At 42.6% G+C, this 22,724-nt stretch overlaps 1 protein-coding gene across 1 annotated transcript in view; it reads right to left on the reverse strand.

Annotated features, from left to right (window-relative positions):
- Positions 1–16,814, reverse strand: part of suclg2 (succinate-CoA ligase GDP-forming subunit beta) — a 104,443-nt gene extending 87,629 nt beyond the window's left edge. Inside the window, exon 1 of the mRNA XM_045222946.1 lies at positions 16,683–16,814. Coding sequence (XP_045078881.1) covers positions 16,683–16,790 — 108 coding nt within the window. The 5' untranslated portion in view covers positions 16,791–16,814. The remainder of the gene's footprint in view (positions 1–16,682) is intronic.
- Between the last annotated feature and the right edge of the window lie 5,910 nt (positions 16,815–22,724).

Here is a 22,724-nt window from a genome sequence, read left to right on the forward strand (position 1 = left end):
CACGGGCCAATTTAATTCCACAAAATGATGCAAATTAACCTATAGACCGATAAGCATGACCGGTCAAATGTATTTACATCAATGAATAGGCTAAAAAGCATTATTTCGCTATGGGATTTTTCTTCTTCTTGGCCGGTGCCCATTTTATTTATCGTATTTTTCTATAAAAACAAAAAACACAGGATAACGGAAACCCTGGTGTGTGTGTGTGTGTGTGTGTGTGTGTGTGTGTGTGTGTGTGTGTGTGTGTGTGTGTGTGTCAGGGCTCTGCGCTGACCTTTGCTACACGGAGCACACAAAAAATGTGCACACAAAGAAATGTAGGAGCACATGAAAATTCCAGGTTGCGCATATGTGAGTAAAATGGTCGTACTGTAGAGCCCTGTGTGTGTGTGTGTTATATTATAGCAAGTGCACACGCTGAGTGTTATGAAGTCAGCAGAAAGAGCCTACTGTGTTGAGGCCTAATAATACCTGCCTCTTAAAAATAATAACATTGTAAAAGGAGAAGTGGTGTTGGGTCTCTGAGGACTCAACAGAAAGGAGACTTCTTTAGGATGGAATGGGCTGCTTTTCAGAGCTAACATCGCCTTGAGAGTTCTTCACACATTGAGTAGATCTTTAACAGGCTAGCATGGGATGGCACAATAAAACCAGTGGAGCTCAATATTAATCTGACCTGACAAGTTCTGACAAAGTCTGCTGAGGAGAAAAAAAGTTATTTTCTAACTTGAAAAACACCACCTTAAATAAAGCAGATGTAGTGTACCTAGTGAACAGTTGGAGGGGGTAGCAGAAAACACTTCAGACTCCTCTCTGTCACCAAACAGGGAGAAAAGGGAGGAGAAAAGGAGAAAATATCCTAAAATAACAGCTGCTGAACGCAAAGTGGGGCTGGCGGTGTCCCTCCAGGCACTCACAGTTACCTTGTGACAAACAATAGAGGAGTGGGACACCAACAGCACTTTATCCCCAGTACACTGACTGAGAGACCAACATACAGTGGGGAAAAAAAGTATTTAGTCAGCACCAATTGTGCAAGTTCTCCCACTTAAAAAGATGAGAGAGGCCTGTAATTTTCATCATAGGTACACGTCAACTATGACAGACAAATTGAGAAAAAAAAATCCAGAAAATCCCATTGTAGGATTTTTAATGAATTTATTTGCAAATTATGGTGGAAAATAAGTATTTGGTCACCTACAAACAAGCAAGATTTCTGGCTCTCACAGACCTGTAACTTCTTCTTTAAGAGGCTCCTCTGTCCTCCACTCGTTACCTGTATTAATGGCACCTGTTTGAACTTGTTATCAGTATAAAAGACACCTGTCCACAACCTCAAACAGTCACACTCCAAACTTCACAATGGCCAAGACCAAAGAGCTGTCAAAGGACACCAAAAACAAAATTGTAGACCTGCACCAGGCTGGGAAGACTGAATCTGCAATAGGTAAGCAGCTTGGTTTGAAGAAATCAACTGTGGGAGCAATTATTAGGAAATGGAAGACATACAAGACCACTGATAATCTCCCTCGATCTGGGGCTCCACGCAAGATCTCACCCCGTGAGGTCAAAATGATCACAAGAACGGTGAGCAAAAATCCCAGAACCACACGGGGGGACCTAGTGAATGACCTGCAGAGAGCTGGGACCAAAGTAACAAAGCCAACCATCAGTAACACACTACGCCGCCAGGGACTCAAATCCTGCAGTGCGAGACGTGTCCCCCTGCTTAAGCCAGTACATGTCCAGGCCCGTCTGAAGTGCATTTGGATGATCCAGAAGAGGATTGGGAGAATGTCATATGGTCAGATGACACCAAAATATAACTTTTTGGTAAAAACTCAACTCATCATGTTTGGAGGACAAAGAATGCTGAGTGCATCCAAAGAACACCATACCTACTGTGAAGCATGGGGTTGGAAACAACATGCTTTGGGGCTGTTTTTCTGCAAAGGGACCAGGACAACTGATCCGTGTAAAGGAAAGAATGAATGGGGCCATGTATCGTGAGATTTTGAGTGAAACCCTCCTTCCATCAGCAAGGGCATTGAAGATGAAACGTGGCTGGGTCTTTCAGCATGACAATGATCCCAAACACACCGCCCGGGCAACGAAGGAGTGGCTTCGTAAGAAGCATTTCAAGGTCCTGGAGTGGCCTAGCCAGTCTCCAGATCTCAACCCCATAGAAAATCTTTGGAGGGGAGTTGAAAGTCTGTTGCCCAGCGACAGCCCCAAAACATCACTGCTCTAGAGGAGATCTGCATGGAGGAATGGGCCAAAATACCAGCAACAGTGTGTGAAAACCTTGTGAAGACTTACAGAAAACGTTTGACCTGTGTCATTGCCAACAAAGGGTATATAACAAAGTATTGAGAAACTTTTGTTATTGACCAAATACTTATTTTCCACCATCATATGCCAATAAATTCATTAAAAATCCTACAATGTGATTTTCTGGATTTTTTTTTCTCATTTTGTCTGTCATAGTTGACGTGTACCTATGATGAAAATTACAGGCCTCTCTCATCTTTTTAAGTGGGAGAACTTGCACAATTGGTGGCTGACTAAATACTTTTTTTCCCCACTGTACCACTGTAATACCAAGGAAGGACTAAAGCCACACTTTACCCAGCCACACTGGTGTTAATCTTAGAATGGGTACGTGATGGAATATCCTGACTGGGGGCAAGATGATACTATTGTAGCTGGGATTGACACCCAATAATGTTTGGCAACTGTTGGATAGAATTAGCTTGCAAAGCAAGCAGAGATTCCTTTAGAGAGATTTTCTGTGTCTATCATTCAAATAGCAAGGGGCAATTCACGTGCAACTTGTTATGTTGAATCCGGTACCGTATATTAAATACATTGTATCAACTCTCCATCAAAGTGTTTAATTATATTCTTGCATCCTGAATTCCTTGATACCAGAGAACTCATCATAACAGTGACTCAGCGTGAAAACATAAGGCTGTTTTTTCCAACATTAGAACTGTTTTTCTCAAGAAATGTTGTTTCCTTACGTCCTAGTATCGCAATACTGGTATGGTGACAACACAGCGTGAGAGCATTTATATGTTTGCCATTCCTATTCTCTGGCACATGTGTTTGAGCTTTTGCAGGATTCCCTTTCTTTAATTCTATTTAATTTCCTGTTTGACTTTGGCAGTAAAGTGCTGTAAGTCACAGCTAAGTCATTGTCAAGTCACTGCTAAGTCAAAGTTGTTAAGTCAGCGCTAAGTTATGTGTAGGCTAAATCATGTAGGGTGGTGGTAGTAGGGGAGTGAGTTGTGAGTGTGTTGCAGGCCTGCCCCGGGAGAGAGAGAAGTAAGTGGAGGATTTGCATGCAGGAGGCTGCCCTCCCCAGAGACACTCGCTCTACAGTAATTATCTTCATCAGTGCTCTAGAGACAACCTACCAGGCGCTATTAAATACCAGCAGCCTGCGCACACATGTACACAAACTGACACACAGTCCTATATACTCCTACTTATCAGGCAAAGGAAGGTCATAGTTAGGGCCCAAACACACACACACACTACTCACAGAGATGGAACGCACACATCCACACACTACTCACAGAGAAGGAACGCACACATCCACACACTACTCACAGAGAAGGAACGCACACATCCACACACTACTCACAGAGATGGAACGCACACATCCACACACTACTCACAGAGATGGAACGCACACATCCACACACTACTCACAGAGATGGAACGCACACATCCACACACTACTCACAGAGAAGGAACGCACACATCCACACACTACTCACAGAGATGGAACGCACACATCCACACACTACTCACATCTAGCCTCTACCCACTGAGGCAGAGAGTGGGAGAAAATGGGAGAGAGAGAGAGATAGTTGGATAGAGAGAGAGAGAGAGAGAGGCAGATGAGAGAAAAGAGAAACAGGAGAGAGTGGAGAGAGAGATGGTTTGAGAAAGTTTAATACATATTTTTTTTTTAAGTTTAATAATATGCGACATTTAGAAAATTGAGTATACTTTAAATGCCCGGATGTCATACTCATTTAGGCTTTGACAACAGCTGATCAATTAGATATGGGGGATGCGCACCCGAAATCAACGAATAGGGGGGAAACAACGCAATCACGCATGACGCATTCTCAGTATGCAAAAATGTCATGTTTAATAGTATACTAATTTCGGCTCTTCATCTAGTAGAATTCAAGGCATACTTTTCCACAATGCATTGGAAGAGGTGGGCTGAGAGTGATAGGCCCGAGTTCTTTTTATGGTTTTCTGTGTAATAGCCTTTTGATTTGAATATTTGAAAAGTTTTGTTGTGTGTAATAGGCTATTTGATTTCATATATAACAGCATTTTGGTTTCACTAATAAATATGTTTTAATGGAACCAAATTATCTGTTTGTCTTCAGTCCTTTTTTAAATAGGATAGATGGGCTACGGTATAGGTGGAATGTGATAGGCTGCCTATAACCAGCCTGAGTAGGCCTATAACTCCATTCCTATTCTATTCAGAGTTAAGACAAATTAATCAAATTTGAAATTAGCTATTATCAAGCAGGTTAATGCAATGCATTTCTTGATTTTGGAAAAACCCACCCGCACTCGGCCCCGCCAAACCTATTCAGCCAATCAGGAGCCACTACTGCGTTGCGGCCGTGGCATACTTTTTACTAAATGGTACGTAAGATGAGTAAATAGTATGCAGTTTAAGTACAGTGCATTCGGAAAGTATTCAGACCCCTTGAATTTTTCCACGTTATGTTACAAGCCTTATTCTAAAATGGATTAAATAGTTTTTCCTCCTCAATCTACACACAATACCCCATAATGACGAAGCAAAAACAGATTATTATATTTTTGCAAATGTATAAAAAACAGAAATAACTCATTTACATAAGTATTCAGACCCTTTACTCAGTACTTTGTTGAAGCACCTTTGGCAGTGATTACAGACTTGAGCCTTCTTGGGTATGACGCTACAAGCATGGCACGCCTGTATTTGGGGAGTTTCTCCCATTCTTCTCTGCAGAGCCTCTCAAGCTCTGTCAGATTGGATGGGGAGCATCGCTGCACAGCTATTTTCAGGTCTCTCCAGAGATGTTCAAATCAGTATCAAGTCCAGGCTCTGGCCGAGCCACTCAAGGACATTCAGAGACTTGTCCCGAAGCCACTCCAGTGTTGTCTTGGCTGTGTGCTTAGGGTAGTTGTCCCTCTGGAGCAGGTTTTCATCAAGGATCTCTGTACTTTGCTCCGTTCATCTTTCCCTCGATCCTGACTAGTCTCCCAGTCCATGCCTCTGAAAAAACATCCCCACAGCATGATGCTGCCACCACCATGCTTCACCATAGGGATGGTGCCAGGTTTCCTCCAGGCGTGACGCTTGGCATTCAGGCCAAAGAGTTCAATCTTGGTTTCATCAGACCAGAGAATCTTGTTTCTCATGGTCAGAGTCCTTTAGGTGCCTTTTGGCAAACTCCAAGCGGGCTGTCATGTGCCTTTTACTGAGGAGTGGCTTCCGTCTGGCCACTCTACCATAAAGGCCTGATTGTTGGAGTGCTGCAGAGATGGTTGTCCTTCTGGAAGGTTCTCCCATCTCCACAGAGGAACTCTAGACCTCTGTCAGAGTGATCATCGGGTTCTCGGTCACCTCCCTGACCAAGGCCCTTCTCCCCCGATTGCGCAGTTTGGCCGGGCGGCCAGCTCTAGAAAGACTCTTGGTGGTTCCAAACTTCTTCCATTTAAGAATGATGGAGGCCACTGTGTTCTTCAGGACCTTCAATGCTGCAGATATTTTTGGGTACCCTTCCCCAGATCTGTGCCTCGACACAATCCTGTCTCGGAGCTCTACGGACAATTCCTTCGACCTTATGGCTTGGTTTTTGCTCTGATATGCACTGTTAACTGTGGGACCTTAAACAGATGTGTGCCTTTTCCAAATCATGTTCAATCAATTGAATTTACCACGAGTGGACTCCAATCAAGTTGTAGAATCATCTCAAGGATGATCAATGGAAACAGGATGCACCGCAGCTCAATTTCGAGTCTCATAGCAAAGGGTCTGAATACTTATGTAAATAATGTTTTTCTGTTTTTTATTTTTAATACATTGGCTGAGATTTCTAAAAACCTGTTTTCACTTTGTCATTATGGGGTATTGTGTGTAGATTGATGAGTAAAAAAATTAATTTAATCAATTTTAGAATAAGGCTGTAACACAACAAAATGTGGAAAAAGGTAAGGGGTCTGAATACTTTCCAAATGCACTGTATGTAGTACTCTAGTATGGGTATTCGGACACGACCAAGGTCTCATTCATTGTGAAAATGAAAAAAAGACAATGTTCCTGAGCGGTGGAGCCATAAAACATGAAAGGCCATAACTCTGTCACTGGAAATTAGAGCGGGAGAAACTTAACCTCAGAGGATATGCATCAGTGAACACATTTAGTGCTCTCTCCTCAGTCTTTTACTCAATAGGCTATAGCCAGGCAGTGACTAGACACTTCACAGGTCTCCATTAACATAGCCAATAGGGTTTCTAGTTTTTTTTTTTTATGCTGGAGGTTTTGGATCAATTAGGTTTAGGCTAATCTCTTGTGGACAAATACCGTAACAAAATAATTCCTTTATCAAACACTGTCCCTGTCTGACCATCAACATTGGTCTTCACACCAAAGTATGAGCAGAAATTGTACAGCAAAAGATCTCGCCACCAAGTTCAAGCGAGAGAAAAAAGTACCAATAAAAGTAAAGACTACTGAAGCACCACGATATTCTGTGAGGGAGATTTTTGCTTTCAGCAGGCTTACAGCTAAAATATTGACATTCAGCCAGTGATCACAAAATGTCAGAGCAAAGCACTTCAAGATACAAAGATTACCCTTTTTTACTTTAAGCTCATAGCCGACCCCAATATATAGGCTATAACTTCTTCTTTCAGACTGTTTTTTGACAATCTTTTGACTACTAGAATATCAACATTTTATCCTCGATCATCAAACAGCCAATCAAACAACCTGAATATAAAGCCTAAAAGTGAATGAATATGATATGGGCCTCGGCCCTATGCTCTAAGTTGTGCCACTACCGGGGGAAAAATGCAACAACGCATACTGTAAGTTACCAAAGTCATTAAAAGAAACTGACATTCAAAAATGAATATAATTAACCAACAAAATGCCTAAAGCACCCAAATGTGCTGAGTGAAGCATGTGTTGCAGCGGTCCATACGGCTCCTCTCTGTAACGCACCCAGAGTTAGTCTGTCGGTCTGTCTGTCCCCATACAAAGGCAGAGAGCAGAGGACAGTGCTGTGGCAGCAGCTGCATTAAATTGGGCAGTGTCATAGATGCACCACCAAGGAGTGGCGTGAAAGGACAGAGTCAGGGCAGCAAGCACACTACTCCTACCTCAGAACTGGCATATGGCTTTAAGCAGACTCAGAAGCACCCTCAGCTCTTACTTTCAAGTGGCACAAAATGGCAGTGGTTCAGCAAACTTTAAACGGAGTATGGTAGTAAGTGCCAGGGGCACCGGTTTGTGTCAAGAACTGCAACGCTGCTGGGTTTTTCACCCTCCACAGTTTCCCGTGTGTATCAAGAATGGTCCACCACCCAAAGGACATCCAGCCAACTTGACACAACTGTGGGAAGCATTGGGGTCAACATGGGCCAGCATCCCTGTGAAACACTTGACACCTTGTAGAGTCCATGCCCCGAGTGCAATTCAATATGAGGAAGGCGTTCCTAATGTTTGGTATACTCAGTGTATATTCTAGGCCTACTATATAGAACAGGAGCACTCCACTGATAGCTCACATCACTTTCTAATCCACAAAATGGCCTTAAGGCCTCGTCAAGTAGGCTACGTCTCATGAAGTAGGCTAGGCCTGAGCTATTTCCCTAGTTTAGGCCATGCTTTGATTGAGGGGAGGGAAATCCTGCATGTAGCAATAGCACACAGAAACGAAGGAACGTTACCAGACACACAACACAGCACGACATTTCTAGAACAGAACTCTGGTGATGGATGGGGTGAAGAGCCCATGCAAACGGCAGGGAGGAAAACCAATACTTTATTAGGACACCTGGACAGAGGCCAACATCATCACTCATTCACTCTTCAGACGCAAAATCTAGAGGTATTATTTCATGGAGTGCTTATGTTGAACTTTTTCGATGTATGAATAAAAAAACAAGCCTCTGGCATGCTCCATTAAGGGACAACGGCTGCATTAAAGCAGTAAAGAATGAATATGGCCCTTCAATGTCCCTGTGCTCTGAACCTCTCAGGGAAGGCTATCATCATTAGCATGTCTCAGAGGCTGGACATAGTGCCCCTCCATTAGGAGCACAGAGAGAGAAACTCAATAAGTCGATAGGGGATTGATTCCTATAAGAGTCCTTGCAGAAAACAAAAACCGCAGCTGCTTTCCACCACAAGGGAATACACATTTTTTAACAAGCATATTCATGAGCAAATCTGCATGGACCCGACATAGCTTTGGGAATAGGAAGAGGAGCTTATGGGAGTCTAGTCAAGGCGTCTCTTTTCTCCAAAAAACTATTTGAAATGATAAACACTTTCAAGGTCTCCTAAATGACTATTTTTTGGGGTGAAGGGAAGAGATGGCCTAGTTGTACAGTACAGCAGGCTATAGCCAAAACACAACACCTAATGAGAGGAATGAGGACATCTTGCAACTAAATGGTCTTTAAAACAATAGGATTTTGATTTAATGTTTCCATTCATGTCCACTAAAGGAGGTCTCACCAAAATGTAAGACTCTGCCTTCAGCCACACTACTTTGTTCAACACCGGGTCTACATGCTACACAAAAAAAGTGCATACTCATTCATGTTTTTATATCTTAGTTAAACAAAAACCCCTAAAAAGGTTGTACTATATCATGTTTCGGCTAGTCTCTCTCTCCTCTTCTGAAATGGATTTAGAGCCAGCCAGATAGCTTACAGAGGATGTGTCTACAGCTCTGAATCTCTTCTAATACAGTGGTGTCCCCAGACGTCTCCCAGGGTTAAAATCCTCATTACTAGTCATGGCCAGACCCTAACCCTTTGAAATGACTCTGGCTAATTAGCGCCAATGGATGGTCTCCCAGTTAATTAACTGGAATTCTCCTAAGGGGCATTATCAAAATGTTTAAGAAATTAACACATTGCCAGTTTGCCAATTGTACCTAATTGATTGGTTCCTATTCAGGTTTTGAACACGGGCCCTTTGCCTCCATTTAGCTAACCATCCGGGTAGAGTTTAAAGAGGATTGGAATCCTGATCCATTTACAAGAGCAGAGCCCAAAATGTGGGTAAACACTGACTTGTTATAAAAACCATTGTATGTCCTGATTGCAGTTAAATGTTTTCCAGCTAATGAGGAGGCAGTTTGCTATTAGTTATGACTCATAAAGATGAGCTGTATTGTAATTAGACAGCCACTGCATGCTAGTTAGCAATGATGGTGGCGACACATACCCTACACTTAAGGAAATGGGGGCAGAAAGGCAGAATGATTTGAATTTCCAGCATCAACAGGCCAATGTGAATCATCTGTAACTCCCCACAAAAAACCAACCATGTAGTAAAATCACGCACGATGAAGCATTAGGAGCCTAATTCAGATCAGTATTTATTCTGAAAAAACAGATTAATGGACTAATTAAATGTTGATGACAGACACTCCCCTTTCAATAGGGTGATAATGGATTCCATTTCAATTTTCAGGGAAGTGTTCATGCTTTAAGCCAAAACTGATAGAATCACCACTGTCCTATCTCACTTTCTCTCATCTTTGCCTCCTACCCTCTTCTAGAGAGCTGTAGTGGAAGTCCTTGGCCTGTGTAAGCCAAGGTCATGCCCCGGCCATGAGGGGAGTTAGAGCAGATCTGGAGTAGGCTCCATTAGGCCGTGGTGGAGGGCGCGAACCATAACGTCTGCCTGTTTGGGATGGGAGCAGTGCTGTGGTAGAGAGGGGAAGAATGAGGAGGCAGGAGCAGTGGAGCATGGCTACAGGATTTAGATCACAGATTTGCTTCATCTGCAATATGAGGGACGGGAGGGCCTAATCTGCTGCAGACAGGCTTAGCTGGAGAACAAACCCAAGTCTCTGGGTCTCCACAGATAGGACAGTTAGCAATTATCACAGCTAATAAGAGACGTCATAGGGTGACGTAATTGCAGGTGTCAGGTCTAGAGGGAAGATAAGACTGAGGAGGGAGGTGTGGATGCTCCATCTGTCAAAGTGAACTCCTATCATACTGGAATGACTTGTGCAGGACCTGGGCGCTACGGAAGTGTGAACATTTGACTCCTGTTACAAGAGGAAAAGGCTACATAGGCTAGGCCTAGTGAAGGTCAATGCCCTAGAGTAGCCTATATCCTTAAAAAAGGTGCTTACAATAATGCTCTTCATCCTTCCATTTCAACTGCTGCCGTTTCCCAGCATCTCCCAACCAAATTATCATCAGTAGAAAATAACTGAATTGACTGGGTTGATGTGTGCATTCATTCATTACATTCTTGCTTTGGAGGCTGCCAAATTCAGAATGATCGCAGCCCTTCTAAATTATTGAAAAAGCCTAAACACCTCTTATGAGCTACAGAAATGGCTATTAACCTTGGCGAAATGATATTTAAATCCAGTTATAGCTAACTTGGTGTACTGTATCCCTCGCAGGGAGGAAATGTAAATGTGTTCTTGCTGTAGACAGATGGGGAAGCCGCCTGTCGTTTGAAGTTCCAGCAACCAGAGTCGTCGCAGCCCCCACCCACATGCTAAAATATTCAGGACGGTCTCTCATTGAGCTCCTCTCTCCCTGCCGTTTCCCACTCAAACTGATGCTGGGCTGCAGCACTACGGGGCCAGAGAACTGTGACACCTTAAAGAACGTGGCAAACGTTTACAAATTAAGCACGGTTCAGCGACAGTGAAAAACAGCTGGAGGATTATCTCACTGTGCAGACAAGAATTCAGGAGATTTGATTTATGAGAAGAAAACACCCCTATCCCTCTATCTCCCCCATACACCATCCATCTGAAATATTGCGATTTCCTGCGCATTGTTATTGACAAATCATCTTAAATGTAGATCCCTGTGGAGCGGACGACTGTCATAGCCGATGAGACTCCATTGTGACACTACCTGCCAGTCAGTCATCCTGCACGGGCTCCAATACTGTGCCACCCTTCGGCAGTGGGCCCATAAAAGAAAGCGAGAGAGGGTATCAAAACCAGGTGCTGCAGCCAGAAAACGTAGATTAGAAGTTCTGCACAAGTTTACCACTGGGGGAGAGTAGTGGTGCTAAAGTTAATGTGTGCTGTCACAGACTAAAGCGATCAATTGTTTGGAACGCTGGCAGACGTCCAGGCTCCTGAAGATTGCAGAGAGGCTTGCATGTAGATGAAGTGTGAACACAAGGAGAGAGGCTAGGGGCGCTTTAACCCCTGAAGCAGAGGGAAATTATTAACACACCCTTGGCTAGAATACAATCTGGAGAAAAAACTGCTGAGCTCTGATTCATTAAGAGTTAGGCTTAGTGGTGTTCTCAATAACACTAGGGTAACAGAAAATACCACAATAGATCTGTCAAGATCTCTCCCTCAACGTGACCAAGACAAAGGAGATGATTGTGGACTACAGGAAAAAAAAGAGGACTGAGCACGCCCCCATTCTCATCGACGGGGCTGTAGTGGAACAGGTTGAAAGCTTCAAGTTCCTTGGTGTCCACATCACCAACGAACTATCATGGTCCAAACACACCAAGACAGTCGTGAAGAGGGCACGACAAAGCCTATTCCCCCTCAGGACACTGAAAAGATTTGGCATGGGTCCTCAGATCCTCAAAAAATTCTACAGCTGCACCATCGAGAGCATCCTGACTGGTTGCATCACCGCCTGGTATGGCAACTGCTTGGCCTCCGACCGCAAGGCACTACAGAGGGTAGTGCGTACGGCCCAGTACATCACTGGGGCCAAGCTTCCTGCCATCCAGGACCTCTATACCAGGCGGTGTCAGAGGAAGGCCCTCAAAATTGTCAAAGACTCCAGCCACCCTAGTCATAGACTGTTCTCTCTGCTACCGCACGGCAAGCGGTACCGGAGTGCCAAGTCTAGGTCCAAAAGACTTCTCAACAGCTTCTACCCCCAAGCCATAAGACTCCTGAACAGCTAATCATGGCTACCTGGACTATTTGCACTGCCCCCCCACCCCATCCTTTTTACGCTGCTGCTACTCTGTTAATTATTTATGCATAGTCACTTTAACTCTACCCACATGTACATATTACCTCAACTAGCCGGTGCCCCCGCACATTGACTCTGCAACGGTACCCCCCTGTATATATAGCCTCCCTACTGTTATTTTATTTTACTTCTGCTCTTCTTTTTTTTCAACACTTTTTTTGTTGTTGTTTTATTTTTACTTTTTTTGTTAAAAATAAATGCACTGTTGGTTAAGGGCTGTAAGTAAGCATTTCACTGTAATGTCTGCACCTGTTGTATTCGGCGCATGTGACCAATAACATTTTATTTTATTTGAAGAGATCATCTACAGTGAGGGGAAAAAGTATTTGATCCCCTGCTGATTTTGTACGTTTGCCCACTGACAAAGAAATGATCAGTCTATAATTTTAATGGTAGGTTTATTTGAACAGTGAGACAGAATAACAACAAAAAAATCCAGAAAAACGCATGTCATAAATGTTATAAATTGATTTTGCATTTTAATGTGGGAAATAAGTATTTGACCCCCTCTCAATCCGAAAGATTTCTGGCTCCCAGGTGTCTTTTATACAGGTAACGAGCTGAGATTAGGAGCACACTCTTAAAGGGAGTGCTCCTAAACTCAGCGTGTTACCTGCATAAAAGACACCTGTCCACAGAAGCAATCAATCAGAATCCAAACTCTCCACCATGGCCAAGACCAAAGAGCTCTCCAAGGATGTCAGGGACAAGATTGTAGACCTACACAAGGCTGGAATGGGCTACAAGACCATCGCCAAGCAGCTTGGTGAGAAGGTGACAATAGTTGGTGCGATTATTCGCAAATGGAAGAAACACAAAAGACCTGTCAATCTCCCTCGGCCTGGGGCTCCATGCAAGATCTCAACTCGTGGAGTTGCAATGATCATGAGAACGGTGAGGAATCAGCCCAGAACTACACAGGAGGATATTGTCAATGATCTCAAGGCAGCTGGGACCATAGTCACCAAGAAAACAATTGGTAAAACACTACACCGTGAAGGACTGAAATCCTGCAGTGCCCGCAAGGTCCCCCTGCTCAAGAAAGCACATATACATGCCCGTCTGAAGTTTGCCAATGAACATCTGAATGATTCAGAGGAGAACTGGGTGAAAGTGTTGTGGACAGATGAGACCAAAATGGAGCTCTTTGGCATCAACTCAACTCGCCGTGTTTGGAGGAGGAGGAATGCTGCCTATGACCCCAAGAACACCATCCCCACCGTCAAACATGGAGGTGGAAACATTATGCTTTGGGGGTGTTTTTCTGCTAAGGGGACAGGACAACTTCACCGCATCAAAGGCACAATGGACGGGGCCATGTACCATCAAATCTTGGGTGAGAACCTCCTTCCCTCAGCCAGGGCATTGAAAATGGGTCGTGGATGGGTATTCCAGCATGACAATGACCCAAAACACACGGCCAAGGCAACAAAGGAGTGGCTCAAGAAGAAGCACATTAAGGTCCTGGAGTGGCCTAGCCAGTCTCCAGACCTTAATCCCATAGAAAATATGTGGAGGGAGCTGAAGGTTCGTGTTGCCAAACGTCAGCCTCGAAACCTTAATGACTTGGAGAAGATCTTCAAAGAAGAGTGGGACAAAATCCCTCCTGAGATGTATGCAAACCTGGTGGCCAACTACAAGAAACGTCTGACCTCTGTGATTGCAAACAAGGGTTTTGCCACCAAGTACTAAGTCATGTTTTGCAGAGGGGTCAAATACTTATTTCCCTCATTAAAATGCAAATCAATTAATAACATTTTTGACATGCGTTTTTTCTAGATTTATTTGTTGTTATTCTGTCTCTCACTGTTCAAATAAACCTACCATTAAAATTATAGACTGATCATTTCTTTGTCAGTGGGCAAACGTTCAAAATCAGCAGGGGATCAAATACATTTTTCCCTCACTGTATTAATGATATCCAATCGAAAAATTTAAACAAAAAATACAACTCTATGCACAAGGACGCCTTTTAACAATTTCCACAGGAAATTGTACAAAAACACATTTACTTTACATTGCAGATGCAAAGTTTGGTAACGGAGTGACAGCGCCAACCGTCATTCTGTTATAAACTTTGCATCTGCACCGTTCTTCAAGTACACCTAAATGCATTTTTGAAAAATGTTGTGTGGAAATTGTTAAAAGTAGTCCTTGTGCATAGAGTTGTATGGTTTGTTTAACTTTGCAATCATTGTTTTTAGTTTGACATACATTTTAAAGTGTCTCAGCATCACTCTGTTACTGTAGAATTGCCCTTCTCCAATCCCTCATTTATCACACACACACAATGGAAACTAGGGTTGCTTGCATCATCTTCAAAATGTATGATTTTTAAGAAAATATAAAGATGTGCAATGTAATACGACTTGGCAGTGTGTGCCTTCTCATTATCCCAGCCTTCTTCCTGATAGATGAGGCTAGTCCCTAGATACTAAAGCTAGGCTATGTCTCATAATACAGTACCAACGAGATGAAAATATATGCTTACTTAGCACTATACACAGAATACCAAACTAGATTTTCAAGCAGCAAGTACCCATGGTGGTGGTCTGTCTACTGCGCATGCTAGGAGAGTGCTGTTAGTGTTAGTGTTAGCCTAGTCGTGGGAGGGTGAGTTAGTCAGTAACTGTGTTCGGGGCTTCAGACAGATACTAGCCTATACTGTGGGTAAAAGTAGATACTAGGTCAACTGTGCCCTCCGTGTATCGCACCTGTAGATAAAGGGAAATAACACTAATGACAATGATCATAACAGCAATGATGCTTTAGCAATAAACTCTGACGACAGCTAATTGACTCCATTATTTAGTAAGGTTAATTAGGCTGGGGTACTTGAAAAACACATATGCAACTATTTCAGGTCATTTCATATTAGAAGAGAGAAGAATTAGACTGCAGTACTAGGCCTACATTTAACTACATCAATATAGCCTTCTGTATCTATCAATAGCAGAGGCCCAGAGGAATAGTCCTACGATGCACTCAGCGACCTTCAAACTGTGGCCCCAAATAGCCCATAGTCCTTTCAAAAACATGTTCCTCACAACTACATAACACTGCTGGAGTAGGGGCGACATTAGCTGCTCTAATTGTTTCACTCTATATCAGTGAGGTCTGGATACAGTAAACAAAGACATCAAGCCTCATCCACTCCCAAGTTATTCTCTATCCGCAAGTGTCACTGACAAACTGCTATAACTCTGCAAACATCTGTCATGATGCACAAAGTGCAAAAGCACAAAAGAAAAAGTCAACATAGGAGACTCCAAAAGTCCAACTAGCCTAAGCTAAAAGAGGCGACTACAATCTGTCTAGGTCCCTGCTTGACTGGGCCACTGTTTAGACTATAATAATAATAATAATAATAATAATAATAATAAGCCATTTAGCAGACGCTTTTATCAAAAGCGACTTACAGTCATGCGTGCATACATTTTTGTGTATGGGTGGTCCCGGGGATCGAACCCATCAACAGTAAAACTCCCCCTTTCGATTACAGAGCACCATAAGACAAGTGTGCCTAAGTCTATTCAGAGTCGAAGTACAACATGCTAGTTTGAGTACATATGATGCAACTCGTTTCAATCTGGTTGCCCTTAGTGTGTTCAGATATTGCTGAACGTTTTGATGTTTGACATACCGCTCTGCAATCTCATGGCCTAACACGTTACTATTTTGTATTCTTAGAAAACGTATCCACCAAATGTAAAACTATTCTGATGCATGTAATATGTAGCAAAGTGTATTATAGACTAGTGACCTGACTGAAGTAGGCACAGAAAATAATCTATTTCACAACAATCAGTCAAACAGGGATACTTTATCTACATAAATTATAATGTTTAAAGTACAAATAGGAAACAACCTTTGCACCATTACCCCATCTTGAAAGCTGACATTACTATCAACCAGCTATTGAAGCACTTCAGTCAATTGGGGTCAAAGGTTGAATACTGAGTTACCCAGGGAAAAACAGAGGTCAATCAATATCACATTACCGTTTAATACATTTGAGGCACCTCCATTTAATTATTTTTAGATGATCAACCTTCCAAATAAAATCCTGCCTGCCACACAAATAACCTAATTATTCATCTGTTCTATGCTACTGTCAATTACACTTGACACTCAAATCACTATGTGCAGTACAATGGCAAGTATGCATGCAGAATGCTCGTGATTAAAGTCTAATGACAGTGCTCTAGTGTTCTAAAAATAGTTGTCTTCCGTGGAAATATGTTTCGTTTTAAGATATTTCATTTCAATTGCACCGCTGGTTAGGTAATAATGGACTGTTACATCAGCGAGCTGTTTCTCAATTTTGTTCTGGCTACAGCAGCCAGTCTGGCGAGCTCTCAGTGACAGTAAAATCGTCATGAAAAGCATATTGTCAACATTTAAAATTATGTCAGTACCTTTAATTTGTCAAGAAATAAGTACTTAGCACTTGCTCCACGTAGTCCTCTTGTTACAGCCTGGGATGCCATGGATGCCGCCATGTTGAAGCGGAAGAGAAGGACCATGTGCGCGCAATTTGACCGCTGATAGGTAGGCTGGCGGAAGTGGGCGATTCCTCAACTAGTATCCGCCTGATTTGCCAATGTATTATGCAACTGTACCAGTCGTTAAACAGAAACGTAACATTTAAACAATATAAAATATGCAAAAATAGAATATTAGGCAATTGACAATATTAATATTTAGATATTTATGTGATAAAGTAATGTGTCTCATGGCCAAGGGATATGGCAGGAGCTTAAAGGGAACTTAAAGGGATAGTCACAAGCATAATTCATTGGCTCATCCCTCCTGATGGCCTGGATGGAATTGTGATCCTTCCTTAACCCATAAGAAGTCCCACCCAGTTGACCAGTGATGTAGTCAAGTCACTAAACCTTTAGTCCGAGTCGAGTCCCAAGTGCCTAGTGTTTGAATCCATGTCCGAGTCCTTTATACTCGAGTCATGAGTCGACTCACGAGTCCCTTGGTAGTGCTCAGTAGCTGTCCACCCATTTTTTAAGCAAAGTTTCATTACACTTTTGCACATTTGTATTCCTAAATAGATATTAAAGCTATCTAACATTTGCTGTTGTAGCTAGTATGTTGAATTATGTAAAATATAGATTTTCTGACAAAGCCACAACAGATCGAGTCCAAGTCTGAGTCACCACTGGTCGAGTCTGAGTCAAGTCATGAGTCATGATAATCGTGACTTGAGTCCAAGTCAAGTCCGAGTCCTGGGCTTGAGTACTACAACACTGCAGTTGACTACTTAAAAATGATGAAAGTCCTCAATGGCGCTGCTAGAGATACTGTATATAATGACAAGATGGTCGCGTCTCCGCCCCAACAGTGGGAGTCATTGTCCCAAAGGCAGCAAGGCAGACGGTCTGCTTATCGGTCTGCTTATTGTTCTGTTTATCTCTGTATTCCCGCATGGACAGATTTTGACGGGAGTTGACCCTCTCGCTTTGCCTCTTCCTCTCTGGCGCTGCCCATGCTAACACAGGCTTTTGGGCACTAGAGTCTATCATCTATTAAAAACAAAAAAATATATGTTTTAAGTGAGAATAGGCATTGGTCTGAAGCCAAAAGAGAAAGGAAATTCACATGAGCACCAAAATGCCTATTCCACCCATGCTCTACCAAGGTTTTCCAGCACACAGCTTTGACCTACTGCAGTAGCTATGTTAGTATTGTACTTCAAACTATGTGTAGGCAGGTGGCTTAGGATTCAAACCTTCTCAAATAGCCTAATTTATACTCTTAGAGGAGCTGCTTCCACAATCATGTGATTTGTACCGCATACAAGGTAAAGTATTGGATTCTTCACACACCACAGTAAGACATTATCCCATTACGCTACCTTTTCATGCTTTGTTTAATTAAATGAATGCACACTTTGCTTTTATACTTACAAGACCATCAGGCTTGATTGAGCTGTTTTGTCTTGTAGTAATATGGTGCATGCCTGTATTTCCTTAAACCTTTATTTTAGCAAAACATGTCATTGAAAATAATACATTAGAATAACATCCTTCTTTGCCCAACATAACAACATGTGGTGGTGTGTTGGACACAGTAGCTCAGATAGATAGAGCCTGTCTGCATTCCTGATTTCTGTAATTGTTAGCTTACCTGTGTAATATTGAATTAAGCTCAGAACCACTTGTGTTTCAAACATTAATCTGTTTTATCAATTGCTCTGCTGATCAGTTGACAGTTCATTATCTCTGTCAATATGTAGCTTAAAGTTATGTTTGTACTTGTATTATTTTTGCAATAAAGATGGAGATGCAACAATAATACACATTTACAATAGGCCTATATCTAAAAATACATACAGCAAAATTATATATACCGGTATACTGAATTTTTATAGCAGGACACTGTAAAGTTCATTATCCCTCTGAAGAATATGAATTTGGCTGTTTGAGAAGGTTTGAATCCTAAGCAACCTGCCTACACATAGTTTGAAGTACAATACCAACATAGCTAGTGTAATAGGTCAAAGCTGTGTTCTGGAAAACCTTGGTAGAGCATGGTTGGAATATGCATTGTGGCGTTCATGTGAATTTCTTTCTTTTACGGCTTCAGAACAATGCCTATTCTCATTTAAAATATAGTTTTTTGTTTTAAATTTCCATGGTTTTTACACCAGCAGGCCCGAGGGTGTGTGGTAATATACCACAGTTAAGGGCTGTTCAACATCCCAACCTTTTTTTGCATTATCTAGTCCAAATATAGCATGATTCCACTATTTGTATCAGTTTTAATCACTTTCAATGGGGGGTTTTATTTTTCAGATTCAGATTCAGATTGTTTAATAGTCACATGTGCATGCATCTGATGTATTTGATACCATTCCACTGATTCCACTCCAGTCATTACCACGAGCCTGTTCTCCCCAATTATGGTGCCACCAACTTCCTGTGATTTAGGACTGGCATTTGGACGTGAACTAGCTATTGTTAGCTAGCTTCAGCTGTTGTTGTTCTAGCTAGCTATTTAATGGCTGAAGTTATTTGTGTAGAAAACCTTCCATAAACAAATATAGCTAGTTACCTTTCTTGTCTGTTCATTAGCTAGCTAGCTAACACCAGTCAGCTGAAAGCTAGGTAGCTAGCTAGCTAACGAACAGACAAAGAACAATCAAGCTAACCTTATCTAGATAACGTTAGCTAGCTAGCTACCTAGCTAATAAAAATATCTGTTTGCATTTATTGATTAACCTCAGCTTGAATACCACCATATAGCTAGCTATCTACAGTAGTACCCTAGGTTTGTTTGCATAAACATCCTTTGACGGGAATGGCGCAAGCCGCTGTGTTGTTGCCGAGCAACCGACCTGGTGTTAAAATTCTGAGATTCTGCTGAAAAAAAATGTTAGCATTGTCATAAATGCTACAAAAAGGTAGCACATCGTTGATTCTTAACGGACAGAAATGAGCACCTGAGAGCAATACATTCTAAATTCAATAAAAAACAGTTGAAACTACAAATTTAGTAAATCCGGAATTTTATGGACGCTATAGTCTTGTTTTAATCTGACTTCTATAATTTGAGCTAGGTAGGCACAATAAATACTCTTAAAAATCAATTGGTACCGGCCGGACAACTCATGGTGAGAGGCGGGGAGTGTGTTTTGTACCGCCAATCAAGTTGATTTGCGAATTTTCAGCGAGATTGGTGTCATATTGGCTTACAGTGCATTCGGAAAGTATTCAGACCCCTTAACTTTTTCCACATTTTGTTACATTACAGCATTAACCTAAAAAAATAATATTTACATGAGTATTCAGACCCTTTGCTATGAGACTCGAAATTGAGCTCAGGTGCATCCTGTTTCCATTAATCATCCTTGAGATGTTTCTACAACTTTGGATTGGAGTCCACCTGTGGTAAATTCAATTGATTGAACATGATTTGGAAAGGCACACACCTGTCTATATAAGGTCCCACAGTTGACAGTTCATGTCAGAGAAAAAACCCAAGCCATGAGGTCGAAGGAGCTCTGAGACAGAATTGTGTCGAGGCATAGATCTGGGGAAGTGTACCAAAACATTTCTGCCGCATTCAAGGTCCCCAAGAACACAGTGGCCTCCATCATTCTTAAACGGAAGAAGTTTGGAATCACCAAGACTCTTCCTAGAGCTGGCCGCCCGGCCAAACTGAGCAAATGGGGAAGAAGGGCCTTGGTTAGGGAAGTGACCAACAACCCGATGGTCACTCTGACAGAGCTCCAGAGTTCATCTGTGGAGATGGGAGAACCTTCCAGAAGGACAACCATCTCTGCAGCACTCCAACAATCAGGCCTTTATGGTAGAGTGGCCAGACGGAAGCCACTCCTCAGTAAAAGGCACATGACAGCCCGCTTGGAGTTTGCCAAAAGGCACCTAAAGACTCTCAGACCGTGAGAAACAAGATTCTCTGGTCTGATGAAACCAAGATTGAACTATTTGGCCTGAATGCCAAGCGTCACGTCTGGAGGAAATCTGGCACCATCCCTACGGTGAAGCATGGTGGTGGAAGCATCATGCTGTGGGGATGTTTTTCAGCGGCAGGGACTGGGAGACTAGTCAGGTTTGAGGCTAAGATGAACAGAGCAAGGTACAGAGAGATCCTTGATGAAAACCTGCTCAGGACCTCAGATTGGGGCGAAGATTCACCTTCCAACAGGACAACGACCCTAAGCACACAGCCAAGACAACGCAGGAGTGGCTTCTGAACAAGTCTCTGAATGTCCTTGAGTGGCCCAGCCAGAGCCAGGACTTGAACCTGATTGAACATCTCTGGAGAGACCTGAAAATAGCTGTGCAGCGACGCTCCCCATCCAACTTGACAGAGCTTGATTGGATCTGCAGAGAAGAATGGGAGAAACTCCCCAAATACAGGTGTGCCAAGCTTGTAGCGTCATACCCAAGAAGGCTTGAGGCTGTAATAGCTGCCAAAGGTGCTTCAACAAAGTAAATGTGATATTTCTGTTTTTTATTTTTTATAAATTTGCTAAAATGTCAAAAAAATTGTTTTTGGTCTCTCATTATGGGGTGTTGTGTGTAGATTGATGAGGGGGATAAAACAATTAATACATTTTAGAATAAGGCTGTAAAGTAACAAAATGTGGAAAAAGTAAAGGGGTCTGAATACCTTCCGAACGCACTGTACAGTCGTTGTCAAAAGTTCACAAAGTTTGCTGCTTCAGTGTTTTTAGATATTTTTGTCAGATGTTACTGTGGTATACTGAAGTGTAATTACAAGCATTCGATAAGTGTCAAAGGTTTTTATTGACAATTACATTACGTTTTTTAAAGAGTCAATATTTGCAGTGTTGACCCTTCTTTTTCAAGACCTCTGCAATCCGCCCTGGCATGCTGTCAATTAACTTCTGGGCCACATCCTGACTGATGGCAGCCCATTCTTGCATAATCAATGCTTGGAGTTTGTCAGAATTTGTGGGTTTTTGTTTGTCCACCCGCCTCTTGAGGATTGACCACAAGTTCTCAATGGGATTAAGGTCTGGGAAGTTTCCTGGCCATGGACCCAAAATGTCAATGTTTTGTTCCTCGAGCCACTTAGTTATCACTTTTGCCTTATGGCAAGGTGCTCCATCATGCTGGAAAAGGCATTGTTCGTCACCAAACTGTTCTTGGATGGTTGGGAGAAGTTGCTCTCGGAGGATGTGTTGGTACCATTCTTTATTCATGGCTGTGTTCTTAGGCAAAATTGTGAGTGAGCCCACTCCCTTGGCTGAGAAGCAACCCCACACATGAATCGTCTCAGGATGCTTTACTGTTGGCATGACACAGGACTGATGGTAGCGCTCACCTTGTCTTCTCCGGACAAGCTTTTTTCCGGATGCCCCTAACATTCGGAAAGGGGATTCATCAGAGAAAATGACTTTACACCAATCCTCAGCAGTCCAATCCCTGTACCTTTTGCAGAATATCAGTCTGTCCCTGATGTTTTTCCTGGAGAGAAGTGGCTTCCTCACTGCCATTATTGACACCAGACCATCCTCCAAAAGTCTTCCCCTCACTGTGCGTGCAGATGCACTCACACCTGCCTGCTATCATTCCTGAGCAAGCTCTGCATTGGTGGTGCCCCAATCCCGCAGCTGAATCAACTTTAGGAGATGGTCCTGGCGCTTGCTGGACTTTCTTGGGCACCCTGAAGCCTTCTTCACAACAATTGAACCTCTCTCCTTTAAGTTCTTGATGATCCGATAAATGGTTGATTTAGGTGCAATCTTACTAGCAGCAATATCCTTGCCTGTGAAGCCCTTTTTGTGCAAAGCAATGATGACGGCACATGTTTCCTTGCAGGTAACCATGGTTAACAAAGGAAGAACAATGATTTCAAGCACCACCCTCGTTTTAAAGCTTCCAATCTGATATTCTAACTCAATCAGTATGACAGAGTGATCTCCAGTCTTGTCCTCGTCAACACTCTCACCTGTG

Source organism: Coregonus clupeaformis, chromosome 10 (genome assembly GCF_020615455.1).
Source record: "Coregonus clupeaformis isolate EN_2021a chromosome 10, ASM2061545v1, whole genome shotgun sequence".
NCBI lineage: Eukaryota > Metazoa > Chordata > Actinopteri > Salmoniformes > Salmonidae > Coregonus > Coregonus clupeaformis.